At 45.1% G+C, this 27082-nt stretch overlaps 2 protein-coding genes and 1 long non-coding RNA gene across 3 annotated transcripts; 2 read left to right on the top strand and 1 right to left on the bottom strand.

Moving 5' to 3' along the window:
- Positions 1–1665: 1665 nt before the first annotated feature.
- LOC115399995 (uncharacterized) lies at positions 1666–22971 on the bottom strand. Its single transcript, XR_003932761.1, has 3 exons — positions 22889–22971; positions 18930–18935; positions 1666–1675 (listed from the first exon to the last, which is right to left on the bottom strand). It is a non-coding gene; the product is annotated as an uncharacterized LOC115399995 (long non-coding RNA).
- On the top strand, positions 7508–8416 carry LOC115399964 (odorant receptor 131-2-like). The gene has a single exon (XM_030107630.1). It carries the CDS (start codon positions 7508–7510, stop codon positions 8414–8416), a length of 909 nt encoding a protein of 302 aa, XP_029963490.1.
- A 3187-nt stretch (positions 22972–26158) lies between the features above and the next one.
- On the top strand, positions 26159–27082 carry LOC115400075 (odorant receptor 131-2-like). The gene has a single exon (XM_030107726.1). The coding sequence runs from the start codon at positions 26159–26161 to the stop codon at positions 27080–27082; it is 924 nt and encodes a 307-aa protein (XP_029963586.1).

Here is a 27082-nt window from a genome sequence, read left to right as displayed (position 1 = left end):
TGAGTACTCACGGATCCAAGGGGGTTAATAGGATGAATGGGGAAACGGGTGCTAACAGTCACAAGGGCACAGAGGAGTAGATGGTCTCTTGTGAAGATGATGATGATGATGAGATGAAACAAACTCAGATCACTGAAGAAACGAAGCTGAAGATATCATTGAAGAAACGAAGCTGAAGATAGCACTGAAGAAACAGCAAAAACTCAGCCGGGCCCCTGGTCAACGCTCCAACCAGCTCTCTCTCAGTCCACATCTCCTTAAAGCTGGTGTCCGGAGTTTCCGTTCGTTTCCAATGTATGTATCATTTTTCAACAGAGCTTAAATGTGTCATTCTGGTTCGATACTACAATATAATATTAGCATAAAGCAATATAAAAATTTATTTATGAGCCCCGCCTTCATCTCATAGACCCCCGTGTTATCCGAAAAAACGCCGGTCAGCTTCAGCCAATAGATTTCGAGCTTCCGCATTCTCGTGTTGTCAATCAAAGTGTGGAGCAGCCAGAGAGCACGGCCGCTCGCCCAGGCAGAGGTGAGTTAGCTCCGCAGCAGCCGCCGCGCTTACCTCAGATATATCCATAGTCTGCTGAACATCCACTGTAAACAGCTAAACATGGAGGATGCTGTAGGACTTGGAGGCTCTCATTTTCACCCGATGGATAATAGCATGCACAATTAAAGGGGCATGGCTTGGTCGCTCTTGAGAGCAGAGGGAGGGAGGAACCTGAGACGTTGGATTAAAAAAACCTCTCTCTTTCAAAACTCCGGACACGAGCTTTAAAGGATATTTCACTTAGTTCAACTCACACTTATTACAAGTATGTGCTCATACACGGCTTAAACTGAGCATATTGATGCTCATTCATATGCTAAAGCTAACAACTAGCCGCTATGTAGCACCAGACACATGATTTCTTTAACACTGCAACCACAAGTTCTAGCACAGAAATACACATATCTGTTACCTGATGCAGATCACAACAGTCACACTCTGGATCAACGGATAGTCAATCTCCCATATAACTTGAAGGTTCTCCACAAATCACGATGTTTCCTCGCTGGTCACGGCTGACATGAGAGAGATCTATTTTTCTTCCTGTCACAGCATTGTGCGCCACTTGTCCCGCCCCTTATGTATAAGAAGATCTCTGATTGGCTATTAAGTCACAACCAAACCAATGACAACAGAAAAACACCATGAGTGACAACTGAAACAAAATGAAGATAGTGTGCACATCTTTTAGGGAAACGATGGCTGTGTTCGAAACCGCATACTTACCTACTACTCATACTAACTTATTGAGTATGCAGTGTGTTTACACTGGCAGTATGCGATTTTGAGTATGCGAGAAGTTCCCAGATGCATACTGCATTCGCCAGAAATGTTGAGTAGACATCGTGTGTTCACTACTCATACTGAAATTGCCCAAGATGCAACACGACGGATATTTGAATAAACTTTATTCAGTTCACAATGACTGTTTCTTGATGATGTACATTTAGCAAGCTGAGTGTGGTTCTCGATTTAATCTTCCCTCCATTGTTTGTGCTCGTAGGTATGTCATATTATGAGATTTCTGATTAGATTGACAATGATTAAAAATAGTTAAAAAAAAAAACAAAAAAAAAAACACATATCTGAGAACAAGTCCATGCTGAAAGCGACCATGATGTACTGAAGACTGCGAGCCGATCTTTGTTGAATAGCTGAAAAAACTCTCCGTCGGTAAAGCATCATAATTGGCATAATAACTGGTCCGTTAACGGGACACCGGTCCAAACGGCGATGTTAAGCGAGATATATTGCTGAAAGATTGCCTTCTTGTTTTCAAAGTAAAAGCACAGATTTATCACTGAGGTTTTTTTGCATGAGAAAGGGAAAGGGGTGGTTTATTTTGGTGAAAATAACCGGAAGTGCGTTGCTCACTGTGGCTGGCTTGAATTTCGCCGAATTCGTCCGAACAAAATCATAAACGGCTGGTATTCGGACAAATAAACGACACACTCGGGCTCTAAACGACCACTTTGTCACCTATTTTTTAAAAAAATCTCAATGAAGTTATACATTTGACGAGTTTAGAGCTAAAGTGAAATCAGCTTTAGCAGATCGATTTCTGCTCATGGAAGAAGTGCAATGCATTGTGGGTTATTATGTAGTATGCTGTAGTGTAAACGCTTCGCATACTGTTTGATGGACTGAGTAAGCAGGATGCAGGATGGATAGTATGAGTATGGAAGGATGTAGTAGACAGTATGCGGTTTCGAACACAGCCAATGAAACCAAACTTATTTATCTCTTTCAATTTCACACATAAATGAACTTTATACATTTTACACTGTAAATACATTTTAACTGAATTCTATGTTTTTTAACTGAATGAACTTTGTGGCTCTTTTAACTTGTTTACATACAGAAATGATTCATTTTTTTAAAATATTTATACAGTCTGATTGTCTTTTTATACCTTTTAAATGTCTTTAAAGCATGTGTCTAACTAGACATGGCTACATATGTAAAAGAATTAGCCACTCAATAGGTGCAGGACTTACCCTTGTCAGAGAGAGGGAGATATATTTTAACATGTCACATGACTCACTTTGCTTTTGAAAGTCATTTAACATGAGATCATTTTGTGGCAACTTTGAATATACTCCATTCCAAATCACATCTGGTATATGTCTGTACAAAGTATTATTTCAGGAACATTTATTTAGAGAACAATATCCACACTTTAAGATTATTTTTTGTTTGTTTCTTCATTTCAATACTGTTACTTTTAAATCCACTCAAGGGAAAATAATTCAACAACAATTCCCCCCACCCTTGCAGGTGGTGAGCCCTGCTTTAGACTCACCTTTCCAGAAGAGGTCTCTCCCCTCTCAGTCTCTAAGCTGCTCTGTCGTCCTGACTCCTACAGGTCAATAGGGATGGTGAAGTGATTATTGTTAGTGTATTGTTATTATCCACTGCATAAAAGACTAACAAGTTAGCTCAGTAGCAGCGTTTTTTTTAGCTGCTACTTAGCTAGCTGAAACGTCTCTCTCTCATCAGGAGGGTGCCAGCCAGGTTTTTATTTTTTTATTAAATACATGGGGCTTTCTGCTGTTAGACAGGGGCTGGAGCTAACTGTTACTACCGGCAGTGATAAATACTTACTTTCTTGAAAAACCTTCGTTTTTCCATTTTTCCTGAATCTTCTCCTGATCTGCTCATTGAATTTTCTCCCTGCTCTTGAGGCTCTGAGCACTACGCCTATTTTAGGGGGGCTTAAGCAGGGCATGTGTATGAATTTGTATGTATGACAGCATACATACAAATTCACAATACAAAACAGTCTTACAGTCTTATCGACACACCACATGCAACAGAGAACAATCCCTGAACCACAATCTAAACAGCACCAAAACAGAGCTGATAACTAATACAGAGACCAAAAAACCAAAACTGATAGCCAACACAAAGACTGACACAACCAGAACCGATACCCCCCCCCCACCCCCCCACAAAAAAGTGAAAAAAACAAAAAGTCGATGAAACAAACAAGTGAACAGACAAGGGCACGACAACAACAAAAGGAGGTGTAGAGAATGAACAAAGTGCAAGGACACTTTTTTAGAGAATATAGCTAGTAGTAAACTGGGGGCGTGCAAACTGAGAGATCGAGTATGGAATTACACCGGAGTGTCAGGAAAGGTCTACTACAGATCACCATTAGTCTAACCCCACAAGAAGACAAGGTAACTGAGTCCACAGGCAAAATGTGAAGAGTGATTTAAGATCAGCATGATCATGCAAATGTGATAGTGATAGTGTTTCATGTATATATGACCTCTGACCCCTGAGAAGGCCAGAAGCAGGCAAGAGAGACCCTCAAAGCCAAGACAGAGCCCAGATCCGAGCCGCTCCCCCAGGAAGAGGCCCACGTGCCGGTACAGAAAAGGGGCGCAGGAAAGCCCCAGCCAGGAACACTGGTGGCCCCGGGGCCCGAGCCCTAGGGAGCCAGGACTGGCAGGAGCCGGCGAAGCCCGGGTACGCAACGCCCAGGGCAGGCAGAGCCGAAAGCCCAAGGCCCAAGAGCCCAAGAGCGGCCCCACCCCCAGTCAGGTGGAGGGCCAAGACCATACCCAGGAGAGCCAGCCCACATGGGTGGCTACCCAGCCCAGGCCAGGCCCGCCTCAGCGTACCAGCCACGTACCCCGAGATCCAGGGCATCACAACCCCCCCCCAAAGCCCACCCTCCTCCACCCCCCAGCCCACACCCCCCAGCCTAACCCCCTCCAGCGCCCCCCCCCCCCCCCCCCCCGCCTCACTCCCCCCCGGCCTCAACCCAACACACTCACACACACACGCACACACACACACACACACACACACACACCACACACACACACACACACACACACACACACACACACACACACACACACACACACACAGCCAATCAACACCAACCTAAACACACTCACATTCCTGGGTCATCTGTCCATCATGTCCTGTGGGAGACCCACCCGGAAGGCAAGGGAACACCGAACCCCACATCCAGCCCCCCACCCCCCCCATACCCCACTGCAGCAGACAGGTATGCACCCCCCGGAGCCAGCAGCTCCCCAAACCACAGCTGGTCCAGACCCCAGGCCCATGGGGAAACAACAGCCCCCCCACCCTCCACCGGGAGGGACCTGGAAATGGGGGCGCAGAAGACCCCATTGCCCTCTCCTCCCCTGCTCATGAGTATTGATGGAGTATATGTTGTTTGCGATTAACATTGAGGGCAGTAACCACACCGCGCTGTGAGCGAGGCCAAACGAGCAGTCCCATCTACCTGAGCAGCCCCACCCCCGACACATCGCGCCAAGGCCCCCAGATGTGTGTGTTGTATGTATTTGGTCGTGTTAGATGACTAAGTGCAGTTAAGACTGAGAGGCGAGCCACTGAAGGGTGCGGTGATTGAGGCCACTTAGATGGACCCCTCCACCACACCCAACCCGATAAGCCTGCTTCCCAAAGACCTACGTGTGTGTGCATGAGAGCAGAGAGAGAGAGAGGGGGGTCCGGGGATGCCGCAGCACCCCCCGTCACCCAGGAGCCCCCTGATGAAGGACAAAGCCAGGAGCGCCATCCCGCCCCCCGCTGCCTGATTTTCAATGTGAACACATTACCTCTATGCTGTTGTCACTCCATTGGCTTCTGGTTCATTTTAGAATCAATTTTAAAGTTCTGTTGTGTGTTTTTAGTGCTCTTAATGTCCTCGCTCCTGTGGTGTGTGAGTCTGAGTCACGTGGTGATGACGTCAGCAGGTGTCAGGTATTTGTAGGCACTGTTCTTACGGCCTGGGGGTTGATGGGAAATGTATTCCGGAATAAAGTGTTTCATTCACTGAAGCTATGCGGCTGTCTGGATCATCATTGTGGATGCAATAGCTCCCTCTTTCTTGTCAGAGATTTTAGCCATTTTAATCAGTCACGGCTCAAAATGGCCAGGCCGATTTCTTTGTCCCAGTCCAGCCCTGAAGAGAGGTGTGGTGGATTGTAAACTCACATCAGAGATCCTTGTGGGATTCTTCGTTTGAACTTCAAAGCCTTCATTGTTTGAGTTTGCACGTTCTCTCTGTCTGTGCTTTGGATTTCTGGACATAATCCAGCTTCCAACCACAATCCATATACCATCTGTTATTGGCTTGGTTGATTTTAAATTTTCTTTTCAGGACTCTGTGTTGGTCCTTACATGAATTGTTGAGTTGTCCAGTGTATATTAACTTGGATAAAAAGATAAAAGCATATAATCAGGGAATAGTTGGCTGGATTTGAGGAAACTGAGGACAGTGACTTGAGCAATTTTAGCAATATTTTGATGAAGGCAGTCTGTTATTGTGGGTCCACATGTTCATGGTGGGAGGCATGACGTGGTTCCCAAAACCCCCATGTTGGCTGATTCATGACACATATCTGGAAATTTTAAAACCATCCAACAGCAGTGTGTGAGCAGCCAGACCAACATGAGGAGGAGGTATCAGATTGTTGTGGCCTTTTGTGGTTCGTCCACATGTGACGAAGATCCTTGTTTCTAAAATGGATAAACTGGAAAAATGTCTGTTGAATAACATCAAACAGGTCAAAATTCATACTCAGCTCTGCTTCTCATCTCAATAATGCAAGGTTCTTTCAAATATGGCACAATTCAATTTCAATTTTTTTTTTCCCAAAGTTGCTAAAACTAGTGAAAGAAGCCAAACTTTTGTCATCAGTCCGGAACTTTCACAGCACACTGTAAGCAGCGTGGCGTGAGCGGCTCAGGAACAGTGAGCACGAAGGGATGAGCCAAGTTGAGTGGTCCACTTCCTTTTTTATTTTCTTGTGCAAAAATCAACCATAAAGTGCAAAGTGCAAAGTGCAAAGTGCCAAAAAGTGCAAAAAGGTGCATTGGAGGATCTCCCAGGAGCTTGGCTTCACCACAATCACAGTCTCTGTCTCACTGAATGTCTTCAGGCCCTTAAATACACTCAGCTTAACAGGGTAAAACCATTAAAACTCCAGGAGGTATAAAACATAATATTAGCTCTCTAAAACTATGTTAAAATCCTCCACTATAAACTCATAATACTAACCTAAACAAAACAAAACCCATACTTAAGAATAAACCAAACTAACGACCCAAATAACTACACGAAATCCTAAACCATATCTAAAATCCGTGAAACCACCCCCCACCCATTTCCACTCTTGGACCAGCCCAGAACTTTCTTTAGTGGTGTCCGTCCCCCGGGGAATCTTTTGGCCGGACACCACTCCTGAACACAAGAGCAGAAAGGTGAGTTAAAAATCACACACACACACACACTCCACCACATTCACACACCCAACACCTTCTCCACACTCACTGCATGCATGCCAACACCTAAAAGAAAAGCTAATTAAAAACAGGCACATATATTGCACATTAACCAATCTTGATTTGTCATTTGTTTGTCCTGCAGGTCCGCCGCCACGCCCGACCAGACCCACAGACAAACGGTCTCCAATAAATAAATAAATAATTTAAAAAGACAATCGTTGTGCAAAGTATTCTTTGTTATGTGCAAATTAGCTTCTTTAAAGTGCTGTGCATTAGTGCAATGTGAATGAGAGAAAGTGTCTGTGTGCAAAGTGCAGTGCTTTAACCAGTGACAAACGGCCTGTTCGTCACACACACCATATATGAAAGTTTGGACAAACAGCATTCACTGTATGTAGTCATGACAACACTGTTGTTGACGACAGCGTCCTGATGACAGGATGTTGTTCCTACTTGGTCCAACATGCATCTTTAAAGTGTGAGTGGAGAGGGAGGGCAGCAGAAAGAGTTTGTCTCTGCTGTGACTCTTGGTGACTGATCAGTGCAGGGAGGGTTTGTTTTGGTGATTGAGTTTCACTCATCTAATCTGCAGCTGCTTTCTCTCCTCTGTATTCACTGTCTTGATGATTTCTGGATGTTGGTTTTGTCTCCACAGCCTCATAACATTAGAAATTGATGGCCAATAACAGCTCATTCACAGATGGTAAAAAATCATCACGGAGGATTGATGAGTGGGTGATTCTAGTTCAGGTTCTGGTGGTTGTTTTCCTTTCAATTAACATCATGCTGATTGTGACCTTTTTCATGAAGGATGTTTTCTACACAACCATGCGCTACATCTTATTTGCACATGCATTGATGTCTGATTGTGTCACTTTATTCACCACTAATCTGTTGCTGATTTTTAGTTTCATTGGGAAACCTGTTCACCTGTGGTCATGCCTCACCATGTTTATAGTGACGTCTGTGAGTATTTTTCTCACGCCTCTCACTCTCACAGCAATGACACTGGAGCGATATGTGGCCATCTGCATGCCGCTGCGTCACGCGGAGCTGTGCTCCACCCGCAGCACCCTGCAGGTCTTCCTCATCATTTACGGCCTTGGTGTCATTCCCTGTATCATAATTGTCTTGATTTTCTTTGTGTCTGTGTCCTCTGACTTTAACAAACACATTAGTTTCTGTGCGGCCGATATTTTCATTGTGCATGAATGGCAGGGTCACCTGAGGTCAGCGGTGAACCAGTTCTACTTCCTGGTCATGTTTGTAATAATAGCTCTCTCTTATATTCATATCACAAAAGTGGCCAAAGCAGCATCAGGAGAGAACAGAACGTCGTCCAGGAAAGGTCTCAGGACTGTTCTTCTTCATGGTTTCCAGCTGCTGCTGTGTCTCATCCAGCTGTTCTGTCCAATGGTAGAAGCTGCTATTCTTCAAACAAATATTAAGTTGTATAAAAATTTCAGACACTTTAACTACGTAATGTTTATTGTTGCTCCAAGATGTCTCAGTCCTCTCATTTATGGTGTGAGGGATGAAAAGTTTTTCCTTGCTCTAAAATTTTACATTCTCTGTGGCCTCTGAAAGAATAAATTCTGATTTCTGGTATTAGAAAATTTTAAATGTTCCTACAGCCACCCATTTTTTTTTGTTTGTTTTTTTTTGACAAGAAATGATCCAGGGCATTTTGAGCCATGACTGGTCCACCAGGTACTCTCTGGTTGGTGTATTTATTTATTTGTGTAATAAAGTGAAACCTACACCCTCCTCCGTGTCCATTATTCTAGTACTATTCTAGAACCAAAAGACTGTTGGGACTGTTGGCACAACCTATGTACAAATTCACAATGCAAAACAGTGTTGTCTACGCACCACACGCAACCAAGAACAATCCCAAACCCCAATCTGGACAACACCAAAACAGAGCCGACAACCAACACAAGAACTGACAGAACCATACATACATACATATATCACATATATGACATATAACATACCATACATGTGTATATACACATATATATATATATATATATATATATATATATATATATATATATATATATACATATATATATATATATGTACATACACATATATAATTTATTTATTTTTTTCCCCCTAACGAACTACAGTAGTGAACAGACCAGGCCACAAAAGTAAAAGGAGGTGTAGGGAAGGAAGGAAATGGAAGGACACCACAAACCTTTTTTTTTTTTTTTTTTTTTTTGAGAATATAGCTAGTAGTAATTAGTAGTAAACTCGGGGCATGCATCAAGAGAGGGCTACTACAGATCACCATTATTCTAACCACCACAAGAAGACAACATAACCGAGTAGGTGAAGAGTGATTAAAGATCAGCGTGATCATGAAAATATGGTGATAGTGATGGTGATAGTGATCATGCATATATGACCTCTGACACCTGAGAAGGCCAGAAGCAGGCCAGAGAGGCCCTCAGAGCCCAGACAGCCGGCGGTCATCACAGAGCCTGGATCCAAGCCGCTCCCACAGGCAGACGCCCCCGCTCCGGTCCAGAAATGGGGCAGAGGAAAGCCCCGGCCGGGACCCCGGCGGTCCCAGAGCCCGGGCCCCGCGGAGCCATGACCGGCAGGAGTCGGGCCACCCCGGGCACCGGACGCCCAGGGCGGGCAGAGCCGAGAGCCCAAGGCCCAAGAGCCCAAGAGCCAACCCGACGGAGGGCCATGACCCACCCGGGAGAACCGGCCCACACGGGCGGCTACCCACCCCAGGGCATCACCGCCCCCCCCCGTCCACCCCTCTCACCCTGTCCTCTCCCACCTCACTCCCCCCCGCCCCAACCCAACACTCACACCCACACTGACACACACACACACACACACACACACACACACACACACACACACACAACCACTCATCCCTAAACCAAACACACTCACATTCTAACACACTCACACACACACGCGAGCAAGCACGTACACACACACACACACACACACACACACACACACACACACACACACACACACACACACACACACACACACACACACACACACACACAGAGTCAACCCTACCCCAAACACACTCACATTCCCACGTCATCCAACCGTCATGTCCTGTGGGAGAGCCCCCTGGAAGGCAAGGGAACACCGAACCCAACATCCAGGCCCCCCCGCCACCCACACCCGCCGCCCCCACCCCCAAACCCCACAGCTGCAGACAGGTATGCACCCCCCAGAGCCAGCAGCCCCCCAAACCACAGCCAGTCCAAACCCCAGACCTGTGGGGAAAACATCAGCCCCCCCGCCCCCCACCAGAAGGAATCCAGAAACGTGGGTGCAGAAGACCCCATTGCCCCCCCCGCCCCCCCCCCCCCCCCCCCCCTCCCGGCTCGTGAGTGTTGATGGAGTATATGTTGTTTGCAATTAAAATTGAGGGATCAGTAACCACACCGTGCTGCAAGTGAGGCCAAACGAGCAGTCCCATCTACCTGAACAGCCCCACCCCCGACACGGCGGGCCAAGACCCCCCGACGTGTGTGTTTGTATGTATTTGGTCATGTTAGATGACTAAGTGCAATTAAGACTGAGAGGCGAGCCACTGAAGGGTGCGGTGATTGAGGCCACTTAGATGGCCCCCTCCACCACACCCAACCTGATAAGCCCGTGCGGGTGTGCGATATGACAATATACGATCGTTAAGGATTGTAACGTCGGGACGATCTCATAAATCAGAAAGATCGTTAAACCGTCTATAGGGCACGTTCTCCTCGTTCTTTTCACCTATATATAATTTTTGGAGTGATGATGTTACCTGAAAGCTTCAGATAATATCAAATAAATATTCCCTCTAGTACAGTTCTCCACATACATAATAGATACTTGCGGAGCAACATTAACGATGATTAAAAAAAAAAAAAAACTCAGCCACAGCCAGTGCTGCGTTCGAGGACGCAAAGGCAGCTAACAACGAGCGGAGCGCTGTGGAGCTTTTCTGACTGGAGTTGCTGCTGGGTGGAGGCTGTGTCAGGCAAAGCTGGTTTACAACAGCAGTACGGGATCTACATGAGATCAGCCATCATAGAAACACCCCGAAAAGCTGGAGGGAGGGACGCTGAAGCTAGCACCAATGCTAACGCTAGCTAGCGATTTACCGCTAGCAGTTCACTAACTAGCGTGAGGGATTTTATATACAACAAATCACAGAAATGTGAAAAGACACTTAGTGAACATACCATCAATTTAACAGCTGAAATGACCCCTTTGTCTCATTACTAGTGGAATGTCTTTGGTTTAATGGGATTATGAGGGGCTGTATTTCAATGGAGACAGAGACCTCTAGTGGTCATATAGCGCACCTATTAAAACTATAGCCCATTAAAACTGTGCTAAAAAGCTATTTGATGTGTTTAGTTTTTGTGTTACAAAAGTGTACTTTATTGTTCATTATCTTTTACCTCATTTTTAAAAGGAGATAAAAGCTTAGATCTCTGAACACAAAATTGTTCTCAAGCAGCTGTATTATTCACTCAGGTTATAGATGTTAAAGTTAAATTGTTTTGTTCTAAACTGTTGCCCTTTAAATGGTAACCAGCTAAGTTTGCATTTTTATTGACCCTTTTTAATAATCTATTTGTGTGTTTAGTTTTTGTGTTACAAAAATGCACTCTATTGCTGTTCATTACTTTTTATGTTTGTGTTCATTGCACATTTTGATTAGAAAAAAACCTGTACTATTTAAATTAAAGCCAGTTTCTTTAGCTTAAATTGTCAGTTTTTTTCTTTTAGGGTTTTACATGTTTAAATACATTTTATACATCTTATATGTTTAACATTGGGGGGGAAAATGGTCAAACTTGCAAATTAGTCTAGAAAAAGCAATATAAAAAAGAATCGTGATAAAATCGTGATCGTGATATTTATTTAAAAAAATCGTGATATGACATTTTTGCCATATCGCCCACCCCTATAGCCCACCTCCCAAAGCCCTACGTGTGTGTGCATGAGAGCGGGGGGAGAGGGGGGTCCAGGGATGCCGCAGCACCCCCGTCACCCAGGAGCCCCCAGATGAAGGACAGGGCCTGGAGCCCCCCCCCCCCGCCCTCCCAGGACCAGGGCGGACAGCAACCATAGCCAGAGAGCCACCGACCCAAGAAGTACACACCCATCATGCATCAGAAGGAGTGGAGGTGAGGACAGACAGGGGGCAGCGGAAGGACCCAGACCCAGGGCCCACCACCCCCAGGCCCACCCCCCCCCCCCCCCCCCCCCCCCCCCCCCCACACACACACACACAGGGCACCACACTCTCTCCTCACATACATACCTCCAATCGCCCACACATATACACCCACACATACAGACATACATACATACTTACAGATACACACCCACACACACATACATACATGCTCACAGAAACATACCCACACATACATACACACTTACACATACACAGTCACACACATATATGTACATATCCAGATACAATCAATCAATCAATTTTATTTTTGTATAGCCCAGTATCACAACAACAGTTGCCTCAGAGGGCTTCAAGATGTTACATTAGATACACACCCACACACTCACATACACAGACATACATACCCAGTAATACAAAAACAAACATACATACTCACACATACACACATATACACATGCACATACATGCACACCCACCTTCCCCAACCCCCTAACCCCCACAGCCCACCACCACCATCCCCCTATCTACCCCCCCATCCATCCCACCCCCCGTCCGCCACCCCACCCCCCTGTCCCCCACCACCACAACCCCCCACCCCGATGCCCTGGATTCCGGGGCAGCAACCAGACCCCAGGGAATGCACCGACCCAGGCCGCAGCAGTACGCCCGAGCTGACCGGCCCCCCCAGCTAGGCCGACCCCCCCACTCTAATGGAAGGGGACAGCCCCCAGGCACCAGGGCCCAGGGCCCCCAGCCACACCCGCCCCAGGACACCCCGGCCACCCGGACATGAACCGGCACCCACCGACCCAGGCCCCCCGGAGCCCCCGCCCCACCGCCGCCAGACAGCCCCAACAGCTGGCGGCTCCCCTCACCCCCCAATCCAAACCAAACACGAAGACAGCCCCCAGGGAAGCAGCCCATATCCTGACCCCAAGACAGCGCCAAGCACCCGCAGCCATCAGCGACCCCCCCCCCCCCCCCCCCAACAACCGACCCTCAAAGAGGAGAGGCCCTCAACTTCCCCTTACATTAAGTGATGGAGCTGATCACAGGGGACCAGAGGGAACCAGATTCAGCTGATTGGTCCTTTGAACAGACAGACATTGTCTCCAAGCTAATATGATCTAATAAAAGACTCTTAAACTGCCTGTTACTCAGATTATTTCTGGATTTCCAATTTACAAGGATAGTTTTCTTTTGATGGACTTAACTCAATGATCACAGTAGTAGGCCAGGATCCTGAAAAACAGGACACAGGACATGTATGTATGTACATGTATATATATATATATATATATATATATATATATATATATATATATATATATATATATATATATATATACAGTGTATTAGGGCTGTCAAATGATTAAAATTTTTAATCAGATTAATCACAGTTTACAAATTAATCATGATTAATCACAAGTAATCACAATTTCCAACTATGTCTGAAATATACCCTTTTTTCCTGTATTGCATTAACAAAAAAAACAACAGGACATGATTATATATATTTAACACGTGATGTGTCTTATATTTAAAGGGGCTGTATCATGCAAAATTCACTTTTTGTATGTTTTAACCTTGTTATATAGTTATGCACTCACCAAAAACACCTCCAAAGCATTTTTTCCTTCGTGCCTGAGTGTTTGAGCTTTCCTCATGTTGTGCTGTTCAGAGAGTTAGCCCCTCCCTCACCCATGAAAACGCTCTGTTTCCCATGTTGACGTCACACGGAGAAGATGGCTCCCCTGAGCCCCCCTCCCGCAGGCCCTCGGCAATCAGCGTTGCTGCTTTTTTCTAACTCTGATTACGGAGATAAACTTTAACCATCATCTGAAAGCAACAATCAAGCAAGAGCAAGAGTCTGAAGGGTCTGCACTTGGTGAGTTTCTAACAGGAAAAGATGTTTTCGCGTGTCTTTGTGTGTAGAGAAGCTAAAGGGCTAAAGCTAGCCAGTGTATTTGTTTTGAAGCGCTGATTGGTTGAAGTACGCTGTCAGTCAAAGTCCACAGGGGGAGAGGCGGGATTTCAGTGAAACAGATCGTTTTCTCTTCCGGGTTTCAGAATTAGCCCCAGAAAATCTTTTATTTCACACAAAATGACTTTTCCTTAGTGCCAAAAATAAACTATTACCATGTTAATGCCATTTCTAGTGTTTGGACTAGCTAAAAAAGCATGATACAGCCCCTTTAAGGCTCCAAATAAAATAAATATTCAAAAAACTAACACATGCACACTATAACATAATGTCTGTGTGTGTCCAGTGCTCCCTCTGCAGTCCCTCTGAAGTTGCCTTTTAGCAGGAGTTACATTTTCAGGTCTGTAACAAATGTAGTACCACAAGAAAAGTAAAACTAAGAGATACCACACTTTTTTCTTGCACAATTAAACAGGTCATTCTCAGCCAGTGTTCCTTTTTGTGTGGAAAACAGAAAACTGCTTCAACATTTTTTTAATCAAACAAGTAGAATCCATGCTGCCAGCCAGCTTATCTCCCTCCATATTGCTTTCTTCTTCTGTTTTGATAAATGAATTGATGTCAGGCCTCCTTTGCCTCCTGTCTGCTGCCCGTCCATGCTTCACATGTTCGCGTGGGCGTGCGTTGTGCGTTGGTCAGAAAAGGAGGTGGGTCTGGTCCTTCACCAACATGCATGAACTTTGTCTTAGTCCAGCTCACATGGAGACCAAGCTTTTCTGCCTCTTCACTGTATACACTCAAAGAGTCCCTCAGCTGACTGTAGGAGGTGCTGAGCAGGATGGTGTCGTTGGCATACTCCAAATCAGTCAGTTGGTAGTTGCCAAAGGACACTCCGGGTACTCGCTCACAGACCCTGCGCATCAGGTGGTCGATGATGCAGTTAAACAGGTCTGGAGCAGCCACACAGCCCTGACGGACACCACTGGAGATGGAAAACCAGTCAGAGTCACAGCCGTTGACACGGACACAGCTCTGTGCGTTGCTGTAGAGCAGCTTGAAGAGAGTGGTGATCTTCAGAGGTGCGCTGAGGGTTTGTAGGATACTCCACAGTGATGAGTAGTGGACTGTGTCGAATGCAGCCTTGAGGTCTAGGAATCCGACGAAGAGATGGTGGTCTCTCCGGAATTCATAGACCTTCTCTGTCAGAAGACGGACAGCAGAGATGTGATCTGATGTGGAGCGGTTGGGCATAAAGCCAGCCTGCTGGGGGCGGCGGCTACTTCTGAGGGCTGGGAGAGCACGAGTCAGCAAGATCTTGGTGAAGAGCTTGCCGGGGATGGAGAGTAGTGTTATGCCTCTATGGTTCCCACAGACAGGCCTGTCACCTTTGCGCTTCCAGAAGGGCAGGATGACCCCTCTGGTCCAGTCGCAGGGGAGCCGCTCCGTTACCCACACCTTGTTAAAGATGTGGGTCAGCCACTCGACAGTGCCATCCCCGCCCGACTTTAACATCTCGGCGGTTATGGAGCAAATGCCGGGGGCTTTCCTGTTGTTCAGTTTTTTCAGGGCGGCTCTGACATCCGCGGATGTTATGGGGTCCATGTTACGGGCGCGGTTGGGGGCTGTGTCTGCGGCAACTGGGATGATGGAGGGAGCAAGGGTGGTGTTGCGGTACAGCAAGAGGCTGAAGTGCTCTTTCCAGCGTTGGAGGCAGTTTCTTTATGTTGTTATGATGTTACCATCAGAGTCTTTCACCAGGGCTGACTTGATGCGGGGGCCATTGCGAGCTTGGCGAAGTAAGTTGTATACGCGACTCATGTTGTTATTGTTGGCTGCGGACTCTAGATGTATGGCCTCGGCTTGCCAGAACCGCTCCCTGTCCTCAGCTATAGCCACATTTTGCACATAGTTCAGTCGGCGATACTCCGTCAGGTCGTCCCGGAGTCGTGCCTCACGCCGCTCTTCAATGATGTTGAGTGTCTTCTCCGAAATCCATGGCTTTTTGGGTGGTGGTCGTGAGCACCTAAGTACTTTCTGAGCTGACTGGAGAACACTTTCCTTAAAGGTCTGCCAGTCACTCTTCCGGTCCAAAGCCAGGGCATCGAAGGTTCAGTGGATGGAATTACTGAAGTCTGTGGCGATATTGGGGGCTCTGAGGAGTGAGGAATTGAGGCGGGGTTGAGTCTTGGGGGACTGGTTGGCTTGAAGCTTCAGCCTAAGCTGAGCCACCAGGAGACGGTGGTCTGTGTTGCCGAGCTCGGCTCCACGGTACACCCGGCAGTTGGTGACAAACGACTTCCAGCGTCGGGTGATCAGGATGTGGTCCAGCGCTTTCCTGGTTCTGCTGTCTGGGCTGTACCATGTTCACTGGTGGATTAGTTTCCGGGGAAACCAGGTATCGGCAACACAGAGGCTGTGATGGTGGCAGAACAAGAGAAGGCGGTTTCCATTGTCGTTTGTTGCTCTGTCGGCAAAGATGGTGCCAACAGTTGAGCCAGGCGACCGATCGCTGCCGGAAAGAGTGGCATTGGCATCCGTCAGCACGATGGTGACGCCAGTGTGTCGGTACACTGTGAGGTGGCAGCCCCACCAACCGACTATCCAGCGGAGGACTAACAACCCACCCAGGAGAAACCATTTTGTTATGACACTGACCACAAAAAGAAGCCGGACTGCCCAACACGGTAACAGACCCCAGCCTGCCCCTGACCAACGAGTATGGATCAACCTTCGTCTCAGGACCCGTATCGCCACCTGGAACGTCCAGACCCTCCTTTGCCCAGGAGCTACGACCCTGTTGTCCCAAGAGCTCTGCCGCTATAACATCACACTGGCAGGGCTCTGTGAAGTCAGATGTCAGTGAAGTGGTGAAATAACAGCTGGCGACCACTGTTACATCTACAGTGGCCCGGAGAAGCGGACGGGCCTCTATGGCGTGGCCCTTGCCTTCCCAAATGCCCTCCATAAATCTCTCATCAGCTGGACACCCGTGAGCGACAGATTGTTATCTGCTCGCTTCCTCCACTGACATGGCATGATGACGGTCATCGTCGCTTATGCCCCCACAGATGTCGCTGATGAGGATGAGAAGTATGTGTTCTACGACCAACTGTACCAGGTTGCCAACCAAGCACCACCCCACGACATCACCATTTCCACACAACTTTTTAAATCACTTTATGGATTCCTTGAGGAACAGATTTTAAATATCATGAATTGCTCTCTTCAGACGGGTGTCTTCCCCACTGCCTTGAAAACGGCGGTGGTGAAGCCCCTTCTGAAGAACAGCAATTTAGACGCCAATGTTCTTAATAACTACAGACCAGTATCCAACTTACCATTAAGTAAAGTTTAGAAACACTGGTTTTTAACCAAGTCAATCACTTTTTAATGATCAATAACATTTTAGAAAGACATCAGTCTGGTTTTAGAGTGAACCACAGTACCAAGACTTCCATTTTAAAGATTTTAAATGATATCAGGTGGAATTTAGATAATAAAAAACTCACAGTGTTGGTTTTACTGGACCTGAGTGCCGCCTTCAACACAGTAGACCACCACATTTTAATAAAAAGATTGAGTCACCTGGTGGGCCTCTCTGGTACTGTTCTTAACTGGTTCAGTTCTTATCTCACAGATCGAGGTTTTTATGTAAGTATGGATACTTGTTCCTCAGGAACCCATGAAATTAGGTGTGGGGTTCCCCAAGGTTCAATTTTAGGTCCCATACTTTTTAATCTCTACAAGCTTCCACTTGGGGACGTCATCAGGAGACACGGCATCAGTTTTCATAGTTACTCTGACGATACTCAGCTGTACATGGCCGTGTCTCCTGATGACTCAGGGCCAATAGAAACCCTATTTAACTGTATTTCAGACATCAAGTCATGAATGGCAGTGAAATTCCTACAGCTCAACCAGGACAAGACTGAGGTTTTAGTTATCAGTCCTGAAGGTCAGAGAGAGAAAATTTTACCAAAATTAGCAAATTTTAAACCAGCACTATCAGTTAAGAACCTGGGCGTGATTTTTGACTCTGAGCTAAATTTTATTCCACACATTAAAAACAAAACTAAGATTGGATTTTATCATCTCAAGAATATCGCCAAAGTCCGCCCGTTTCTCTCTCAGGCCAGTACAGACGATGCATGCTTTTATCTCCTGTAGATTAGATTCTTGTAATGCCTTGCTCTCTGGTCTTCCCAAAAAGAACATTTCTTAACTTACAACTGTTACAAAACTCAGCCGCACGCGTGCTGATGAGGACCAGGGGGCGGAGCCACATTACACCGGTTTTACAGTCGCTGCATTGGCTCCCTGTCCGCTTCAGGATCGATTTTAAAGTTCTTACTAGTTTTTAAATGTCTTAATGGCCTTGCACTTTCTTATTTAGCTGATCTGTTTTTACCCTATCGACCCTCGTGGGCCCTGAGGTCCTCTGGCAGTGCCTTACTGTGTGTTCCAAAAGCCAGAACAAAAACTCATGGTGATGTGGCTTTTAGCCGCCAGCCCCGCCTGTGGAACAGCCTGCCGGAGAACCTCAGGACCACAGAGACTGTTGATAGTTTTAAAGGGAGGTTAAAAACACACCTTTTTAATCTGGCTTTTAATTGACCTTTTATAGTTCTTATCTCTATCATTTTTATTTTTATTTTTTGTCATTTTAATTTTTAATATACTTATCCTATTGATTCGTTCTATTTTTATTATGTACTTTTAATTTATTTTACTCTTCTACTTTATAATCTCATCTTACTTATTTTTTATTAGCTTTGTATCATGTCTTTTAATGTTTTTAGCTGCTTAACTTCAGTGTTTCCTCAGGGGGGTCCTTCACACCAGGAGTTGGTTCCGGTCCTCTGCTGGGGTCACTGCGCTCAAGTCCTCTGGTCCTGGCTGGCCCGGGGGGCTACACACTTCGGTGTGCGGGGTTCCTTGGTCTGACGGGGTCGGGGGTCGAGCTCTGGGGCCCCAGTATGAATGACGTTTGCCTTCTCCTGGTGAGGACAGCCCCACTGGTAGTGTTTTCCCATGATGCTTAGTGCCATGCCATTTCTCCTCTGCCTTGCTGTGGGCAAAAATTGGGTGTATGTCTGTTTGTGTGTGGGTGTGCGTGTGTGTGTGTGGTGTATACTTAAAGGTGGAATACAACATTTTCTCGAAAAGACGAAGCCCCACGTCTGTTACTCACTTTTTGAACAACGCACATGCGCCAGACCATCCGCCCGGCTCTCCTGCTTCTCCCAGGAAACGCGGAAGTGTACGAGCGCGATCTCCTCTTCTCCGCCGTGCACGGCTCTGTTTACAGTTTCTGCGATCCGCCTCGCTCATAAATAAAGCTTTTTTTCCGAAACAGTTACAGTTTCATTATGTCAGACTCGCCATCGGTAAGTACGAGCTCAGAAGCTCACCGGCTACATAAACACTCTGAATGCGCATGCGCAAAAGGGAGAAGCTGATTGGGCGCAAGCACGTAGAACCGCCTTACGAAAGCAGCTCGTCAGAATGATTGACAAACGGACCCACCAATTATTTAGGTGATCCACCCGGAAATCAAAATGTTGTATTACACCTTTAATGATGGTGTGGTTTTTATTCCTTTGTTTTTATGACTGTTTTTCTTTTTTTACTGTTCATCACTTTGCGTTGTTTTTATTATCATGAGAAGTGCTATACAAATAAAGTTTGATTTTATTTGATTTGATTTGTGTGAGACACCCCCCCCCCCCCCCAAAAAAAAAAAAAAAAAAAAAAATCTGGAAATGCTAACATAAACACGTAAGTATAGCTGAAGGAAGACTATATACTGTTTTATACCCTTTTAGAAAATCATAAATAATAAAATGAAATCTCTCAAACACATCCAGGGCCAATCTCTGGGTCTCCTTACAGGCTGCCTGTCTGGCACACCACCAGAATTAAGCAATCACTTTTTATTTTTGAAGCAGTTTTCATAGATGCAGTATGAAAACATACAGTTGTGGGGAAAAGTTTACATCCACTTGTAAAGTACAGAATGCCATGGCTCTCTTGAGGTCCCAGTTATTTCTACAACTTTTGATTTTTCTCTAATAGAGTGGTTGGAACAGATACTTCTTGTCACAAAAAAACAGTCATGAAGTCTGGTTCTTCTGTGACTCTATTATGTGTTAACAGCAAATGTGACCAAATGCGCTGGGTCAAAAAATATACATACAGCAACATGAATTTTGGTGACTTAGAAAGTTGTGTCAATGAAATGAGCTTCATTGACACAACTTTTATTTTGCATTTACTTTTGCTTTCTTCATGTTTCCTTTTCTTAATCTTAAAGAAAATGTTTTGATTTCAACTGCCTGATTAAGCATGAATTAAAAATGTTCAAGGATAAAATAACTGGAAGCCAAAGGAATTTGTTTGCATCAGTGTCAATAAAATTTGCAGCCCCCTCTGCAGTAAGATAACATTTCTTGTGCCAGACAGAGACTGCAGTACTGAAACCGCTTGACAAAATCTGAATGGATTACTCAATAAAAAAAAGAAGATTGTCTCAAATCATTTTGATGAAACAGATAATTGTTGCAAACATTGCAAGAGTTGTTCTTCTGTTTTGTCACCCATGTCATGGTGAAAACTTCAAGGTGATTCCATTAATATTTCATGGACTGGTTTACCACTACTAATGAGTGTCAAAGGAATTCATCTGCCAGAGAGAAGTAGAGGGGATCGACTTGTTTGCCATAATGTTTTCTTTGGAGTCTAAGTCACAGTGAGAGAGGGAAACTGCAGTAACAAGGCAGGATGTTATTTGCAGTAATCTCCCACGTTGCATCTGTTTATTACCTTTTGAGTGAGAACAAAAAACATGAACAAATAAAAGTTTGACAGAACATGACCTTTCTTGACACAAACTTTAGGACCTGTAAAGAAATAATCAAAAATTCAAAGAGGTCAGATGAAATATGTTGAGTTTAACTTTAAATGTAGTTCCTCTGTGTACATCATCCCCAAATTCCACAGTGTCCGTCCACGCTCCGCTCAGCTCCGCTCCGTTTTATCACTGCGGAGAAAAGAAGATCCTGTCCCTGCAGCTGCTCTGTGTTGAAGAGCAGCAGAACAGGCGCTGCCGAGGGCCCCAAGCTGAAGGGAGCCCCGACGGACGGCTGACATCAGTCAGTTTCAATGACAAATTAAAGGCGCTACACTTGATGCTGCAACGACAGTGGGTCGAAAATCCCCCGCATGGGGCCCTTTTCCGGGTACTCGCCGGTGGCCACGACTGGCACGCATTCTCCCGCATCGTCCCGACGCGTTCACAAGGAATTCACGGACAGTTGGCTCATAGTTCACGGCCGGTTCGCGATATTTTGTCGTGACCAAAATTTTGAACATTTCAAAATTCTCGTCCCGACATGGCACGCAGTCCCGACGGGTTTACGCACACTTCACACCGCTTTACGAGTGGTTTGCGACCGTTTGCGACTCGATTCGTGGCAATGCGTGCCACAGAATCGTGCAAGTGTAAACCTGGCTTAAGAAACAGCCTGTTCTGACGAGGGTTCAGTAAAACAGCATCATATGTCCCCTGTAATGACAGCTGCTCTCAGCTCAATGACTGCACTACATGCCCATGTGGATGTAGGCCGCCGCCCCCCCCGGCCCGCGATTAAAGTGACCAAAATACAAAGTGTCCCAGTTTGATTGACAGCTGCTGTCAGCTCAATTTTCAAGTCTACTGAAAGAAAGATGGCATGAGCTCAAACAATATATTAAAACTATTAAACATTCCAAAAGGATTAATTTTACCACTTTGAGATTTCTGCAGACATATTGAAAAGACCGTTCAGTCCACATAGCAGAATTGGTTAATCTTACCTCATGACCTGCTCACAGTTTGACAGGTGAACATGCAGCTGTGAGGAGATCGCTCATGTAGGCAGACAGAGAATTGTTTGCCCAACAGATAATTCTGCTCACAAACAGTAATCTCCATCATGTGGCTACTGGTTACTACGCTTAACATGAACTGGAAGAGTGATTTTAAGTCAAATTTTACATCGAAATGGAAATTGCGGACTTAGGTCAGGGGTGTCAATAGGTGATTTTTAGATCTGGATGTGACAAACGCGTCAACATCAGTTTGATATCTCTATGACATCCCTACGGAACGCAAAGTCCATTTCAGTGTTTCTAAGGTGCAGAGTGTTTTGATTAAAATTTGATTTGACAGGAAATGGCGGACTTCCTGTTGGATTTAGGTCAGGGTTGTCAAATGGAGATTTTTAGATCTCTATGAGACGAACACATGAGCATTTGATCTCTCTACAACATTCCTACAGGCCGTAGTGACTATTTATTTTCAAAAATTTGACTTTTATTTTGAAGGGCTGATCAAATCCACACCGTGTGACTTTTGACAAGGTTGTGCACAACTTTTGTAGTGAAATTTCTCCTCTATCAGGCCACGTTTCTCTAACGTCTGTACGACAAACGTTCTCGGACGAGATACACTACCGGTCAAAAGTTTTAGAACACCCCAATTTTTCCAGTGTTTTTACTGAAAATTATGCTGTTTAATGTCTCCTTGCACTCAGATGTCAAAGCAAAGTACAAATGAGCAATTGGAGTCAAACAAGAAATTATGGAATCAATTTATAGACCGCAATGTATTCTAAACTGTTGACTTATCAAAGTAGCCACCTTTGGCAGATATAACAGCTGAACACACACGTGGCATTCTTTCTACAATAGAAATCAAATATTCTTCAGAAAGTTCTTCCCATGTCTGTTGCAGAAGTTCCCATAAATGTGTGGCACTGTGGGCTGCTTTGCTTTCACTCTTCTGTCCATTTCATCCCAAACCAGCTCAATGGGGTTTAAGTCTGGAGACTGTGCTGGCCACTCCACGTTTTCAAGTTTACCAGCTTGTTCTTTTTTCTCAAGATAGTTCTGGCATAGCTTGGACTTATGTTTTGGGTCATTATCTTGCTGTAAGATGAACCCCTGACCAACTAGATGCATACCAGAGGGTATTGCATGGTGCTGCAGGATGCTGTGGTAGCTGTTTTGGTTCAGGGTGCCTCTCACTCTGAACAAGTCACCAACCCTGGATCCAGCAAAACAACCCCAGACCATCACACTCCATGTTTGACAGTTGAAGCCACACACTGTGGAAGCATCCTTTCACCTGCTCTACGCTGTACAAACATCCTGCGTGATTTCAAATTTTGATTCATCAGTCCATAATACCTTTTTCCAGTCTTCAGTAGTCCAATGGCAGTGTTTCTTGGCCCAGGCAAGCCTCTTTGTCTTATTCCGATGTCTTAGCAATGGTTTTCTTGCTGCAACTCGTCCAGTCAAACCCGCAGCTCGAACTCTTCTCTTCACTGTTGAAACAGAGACTTGATTACTACGACCACTATTAAAGCTAGGGTTGGCGGTCTTGGAAAACTAGCATGTAGCACGAATGTAGCATCTCCCCAAGGCTCCGCCCAGCTCCCACCCCATTGGAGGAACTCCGTTGGGAGCGGAGATGCAGAGACGTTCCGCATGCGCGGTGCGCGCAGCACTTCCGCGTCCAGTGCGTTCCTGGCGTAACCTGTCCTCAGCGCTTCGTTTCTTCGTTTTTCTTTATTTGCACTATGCCAAGTATGGCGCACTCACCGGTAAGTAAAGCCCCAAACATTCTTCTCCGCCATTCTCCAACGACGCTCCGTCCTTCTACACGCGCACTGAACCAGGGTCAGTGCACGCCATTGACATGTACGCACAGGGGGCAGGTCGAACGGCAAAGGGATTTGATTGGTTTAAAAAAAGGTGTCCCGTCAAGAGGATTGGTTGCTGTTTTTCCCGTTTTACTCCTGCTGTAGATAGTGGATATTTTCCAAACTACTTTAAGAACACGCCATGAATTGTTTCCCATCGGGTCATAAAGATCATTTTAACCAGTATTTAAAAAAATGTATCTCATTCAAATCGCCAACCCAAGCTTTAAGCTGTGCTTGAAGCTGTTGTCCTGTGAGCCGCCTATCACGCAAACTGTTAACTCTCAGAAACTTGTCCTCTGATTCAGTTGTGGCTTTGGGTCTGCCAGACCTCTTCCTGTCAGTTTTCCTCAGTTTCTGACTTCCTTTTGATGGTGAAGGAAACTGTACTCACTGACCGGTATTGTTCTGAAATGTACTCTGTTTTTCAGTTTTGGGTAACCTTACTTTTTATTTTACCCTCTGGTAGTTCACCACTTACCGTTGCATCATTTCAAGCAACTGATTGAACTTGAGTGACTTGAATTGCAATAAATAACTGGAAAAATTGGGGTGTTCTAAAACTTTTGACGGGGAGTGTACATCCAATGGAGCATTGGTGTCATTTCTGGACTTGTATCCAACATGTCCAACTCCATGATGTTAAATCTGAAGATTGAGGTCTTCTGCCATGATTTATATCCATTTTCCATCTCAAAACACGTTAGCAACATCAACAGTTGCCATTTTGCTAACAACAGGAAGCAGTTTGGGTGCCATTTCCTGTGTCTTCTTACCAAAACAAAACACATAATGCATATGCATTTGGATTTGGGTATTTGGCTCGAGTGACTCTTTCAGTTAATATCTTTGAACATAGTTACCTGAGTGTGTGATAGACTTTATTATTTATTTATATTATTTATTATTATTTATGTTATTTATTATTCCCTACTCTGCTGGGGTTTTTTATGGGATAAATTCTGATTCAGTTTCTGATGTACTTTGTCTTGTTTCTTCAAGGTGGAATTTGCTATTTAAGCATTCATGTCACTTTCCTGCACCTGACAAATTGAGAGAGGCCAACTTGTTAGAGAGGCCAAACAAAGTCTCATACAAGATTCTGCATGACAGGGTTCAGGTTTTACATGGATTTATGCTCAAAAAGTCCAGACGCTCAAGAAAAGGGCAATCATGGCTTGGTCCTAGTTGTCAGAATTCAAACAACTTAGAGCAAGACCAAAACGTGTGTGTGGTTGCATAGAGTCTGCAGGCAACTGTTACATTTCTCATCAACTTTGTCTGGGTAGAGTCTTGAGAGTTTTTCTTTACTGTAGTGTAACCTGTCCAAGACTTTAAGTTATTTTAAAGACAGTCTTGTGCAGTTGGATGACGAGTTAATAGTTCTTATGGCCCCCGTCCATGCGGCCTCAGAGATATTCAGTCGGACTTTACTGCGATTGTCAGCGAAATCAGCTCACATTGTTTTCATACATTGTGTAATTGTAATGTAGAGGTATTTAAAGGGAGAAGTGGTTCAGAAAATGGATGGATGGATGGTATTTAAATCTTGTGTTGGCTCGTTTAAAAGAGACAGTCAATGGTGGTATGTCTATGGCTGACGGATGGATTGGGAAGTGTTTGTTTTAAGAGAAGTTTAGTTTGTATCCAGACAGGCGACCAAAAGAATTTAACAGTGTCAGGATACATGGGATGCTTGCCAAAAGAATCCTCACATAGAGAAGAGGGTCATCTACGTACAATGAAACACGATGTTCGATGCCGCATCTTTCAATTCCCATGAATTCTTCCACCCACTTTAGAGCACCTGACAGGGGCTCAATCGTAAGTGCAAATAATAATGGGGGCCCTGCCACATGCCCCCCCCAAAAAAGGGAATGGAGCAGAACGTTGACTATTTGTGCACACTGAGGCACAGAGAGAGGAGTTAAGTAGTTTGAGACCATGCAATGAAGTTGTTATTGAAACCAAACCGTTACAGAGAAAAGAGGAGAGAGATGTACTCCATCCTGTTGAAGACTTCCTCAGTGTCAAGAGGTCTTATGGCCTCTGGGGAACCAGAGGGAGATGAAACATGATTTTTATTCCACAGTTGCTAAAATTGATGAAAGAAGTCGAACTTTTGTCATCAGTCAGGAACTTTCACAGCACACGGTGTATGAAAGTGGGGACAAACAGCAGTCGCTGTACGTAGTCATGACAACACTGTTGTTGACGACAGCGTCCTGATGACAGGATGTTGTTCCTACTTGGCCCAACATGCATCTTTAAAGCGTGAGTGGAGAGGGAGGGCAGCAGAAAGAGTTTGTCTCTGCTGTGACTCTTGGTGATTGATCAGTGCAGGGAGGGTTTGTTTAGCTGAATGAGTTTCACTCATCTAATCTGCAGCTGCTTTCTCTCCTCTGTATTCACTGTCTTGATGATTTCTGGATGTTGGTTTTGTCTCCACAGCCTCATAACATTAGACATTTATGGCCAATAACAGCTCATTCACAGATGGTAGTACATCAAGACGGAGGATTGATGAGCGGGTGATTCTAGTTCAGGTTCTGGTGGTTGTTTTTCTTTCCATCAACATCATGCTGATTGTGACCTTTTTTATGAAGGATGTTTTCTACACAACCATGCGCTACATCTTGTTTGCACATGCATTGATGTCTGATTGTGTCACTTTATTCACCACTAATTTGTTGCTGATCTTTAGTTTTGCTGGCAAACCTGTTCACCTGTGGTCATGTGTCACCATGTTCATATTGACAACTGTGTGTAATTTTCTCACGCCTCTCACTCTCACAGCAATGACACTGGAGCGATATGTGGCCATCTGCATGCCGCTGCGTCACGCGGAGCTGTGCTCCACCCGCAGCACCCTGCAGGTCTTCCTCATCATTTACAGCCTTGGCCTCATTCCTTGCTTTATGAATTTGTTGATTTTTTTTGTGTCTGTCTCCTCTGACTTCAACAAACATATGGGGATGTGCCAGGGAGAGATGTTTGTTGTGCATGAATGGCAGGGTCACCTGAGGTCAGCGGTGAACCAGTTCTACTTCCTGGTCATGTTTGTAATAATAGCTTTCTCTTATATTCATATCACAAAAGTGGCCAAAGCAGCATCAGGAGAGAATAGAACGTCGTCCAGGAAAGGTCTCAGGACTGTTCTTCTTCATGGTTTCCAGCTGCTGCTGTGTCTCATCCAGCTGTTCTGTCCAATGGTAGAAGCTGCTATTCTTCAAACAAATATTATGTTGTATAAAAATTTCAGATACTTTAACTACATAATGTTTATTGTTGCTCCAAGATGTCTGAGTCCTCTCATTTATGGTGTGAGGGATGAAAAGTTTTTCCTTGCTCTAAAATACTCCATTCTCTGTGGCCTCTTAAAGAATAAATTGTGA

The sequence above is a fragment of the Salarias fasciatus genome, chromosome 14, assembly GCF_902148845.1.
Source record: "Salarias fasciatus chromosome 14, fSalaFa1.1, whole genome shotgun sequence".
Taxonomy (NCBI): domain Eukaryota; kingdom Metazoa; phylum Chordata; class Actinopteri; order Blenniiformes; family Blenniidae; genus Salarias; species Salarias fasciatus.
Note: the sequence above shows the minus strand (reverse complement) of the source record. Positions and strands in the feature narration are given on the sequence as shown.

What these genes read in the sequence shown, in the direction of transcription:
- LOC115399964 (XM_030107630.1), top strand. Translation starts at nt 7,508, where the DNA reads ATGGCCAATAACAGCTCATTCACAGATGGTAAAAAATCATCACGGAGG.
- LOC115400075 (XM_030107726.1), top strand. Translation starts at nt 26,159, where the DNA reads ATGGCCAATAACAGCTCATTCACAGATGGTAGTACATCAAGACGGAGG.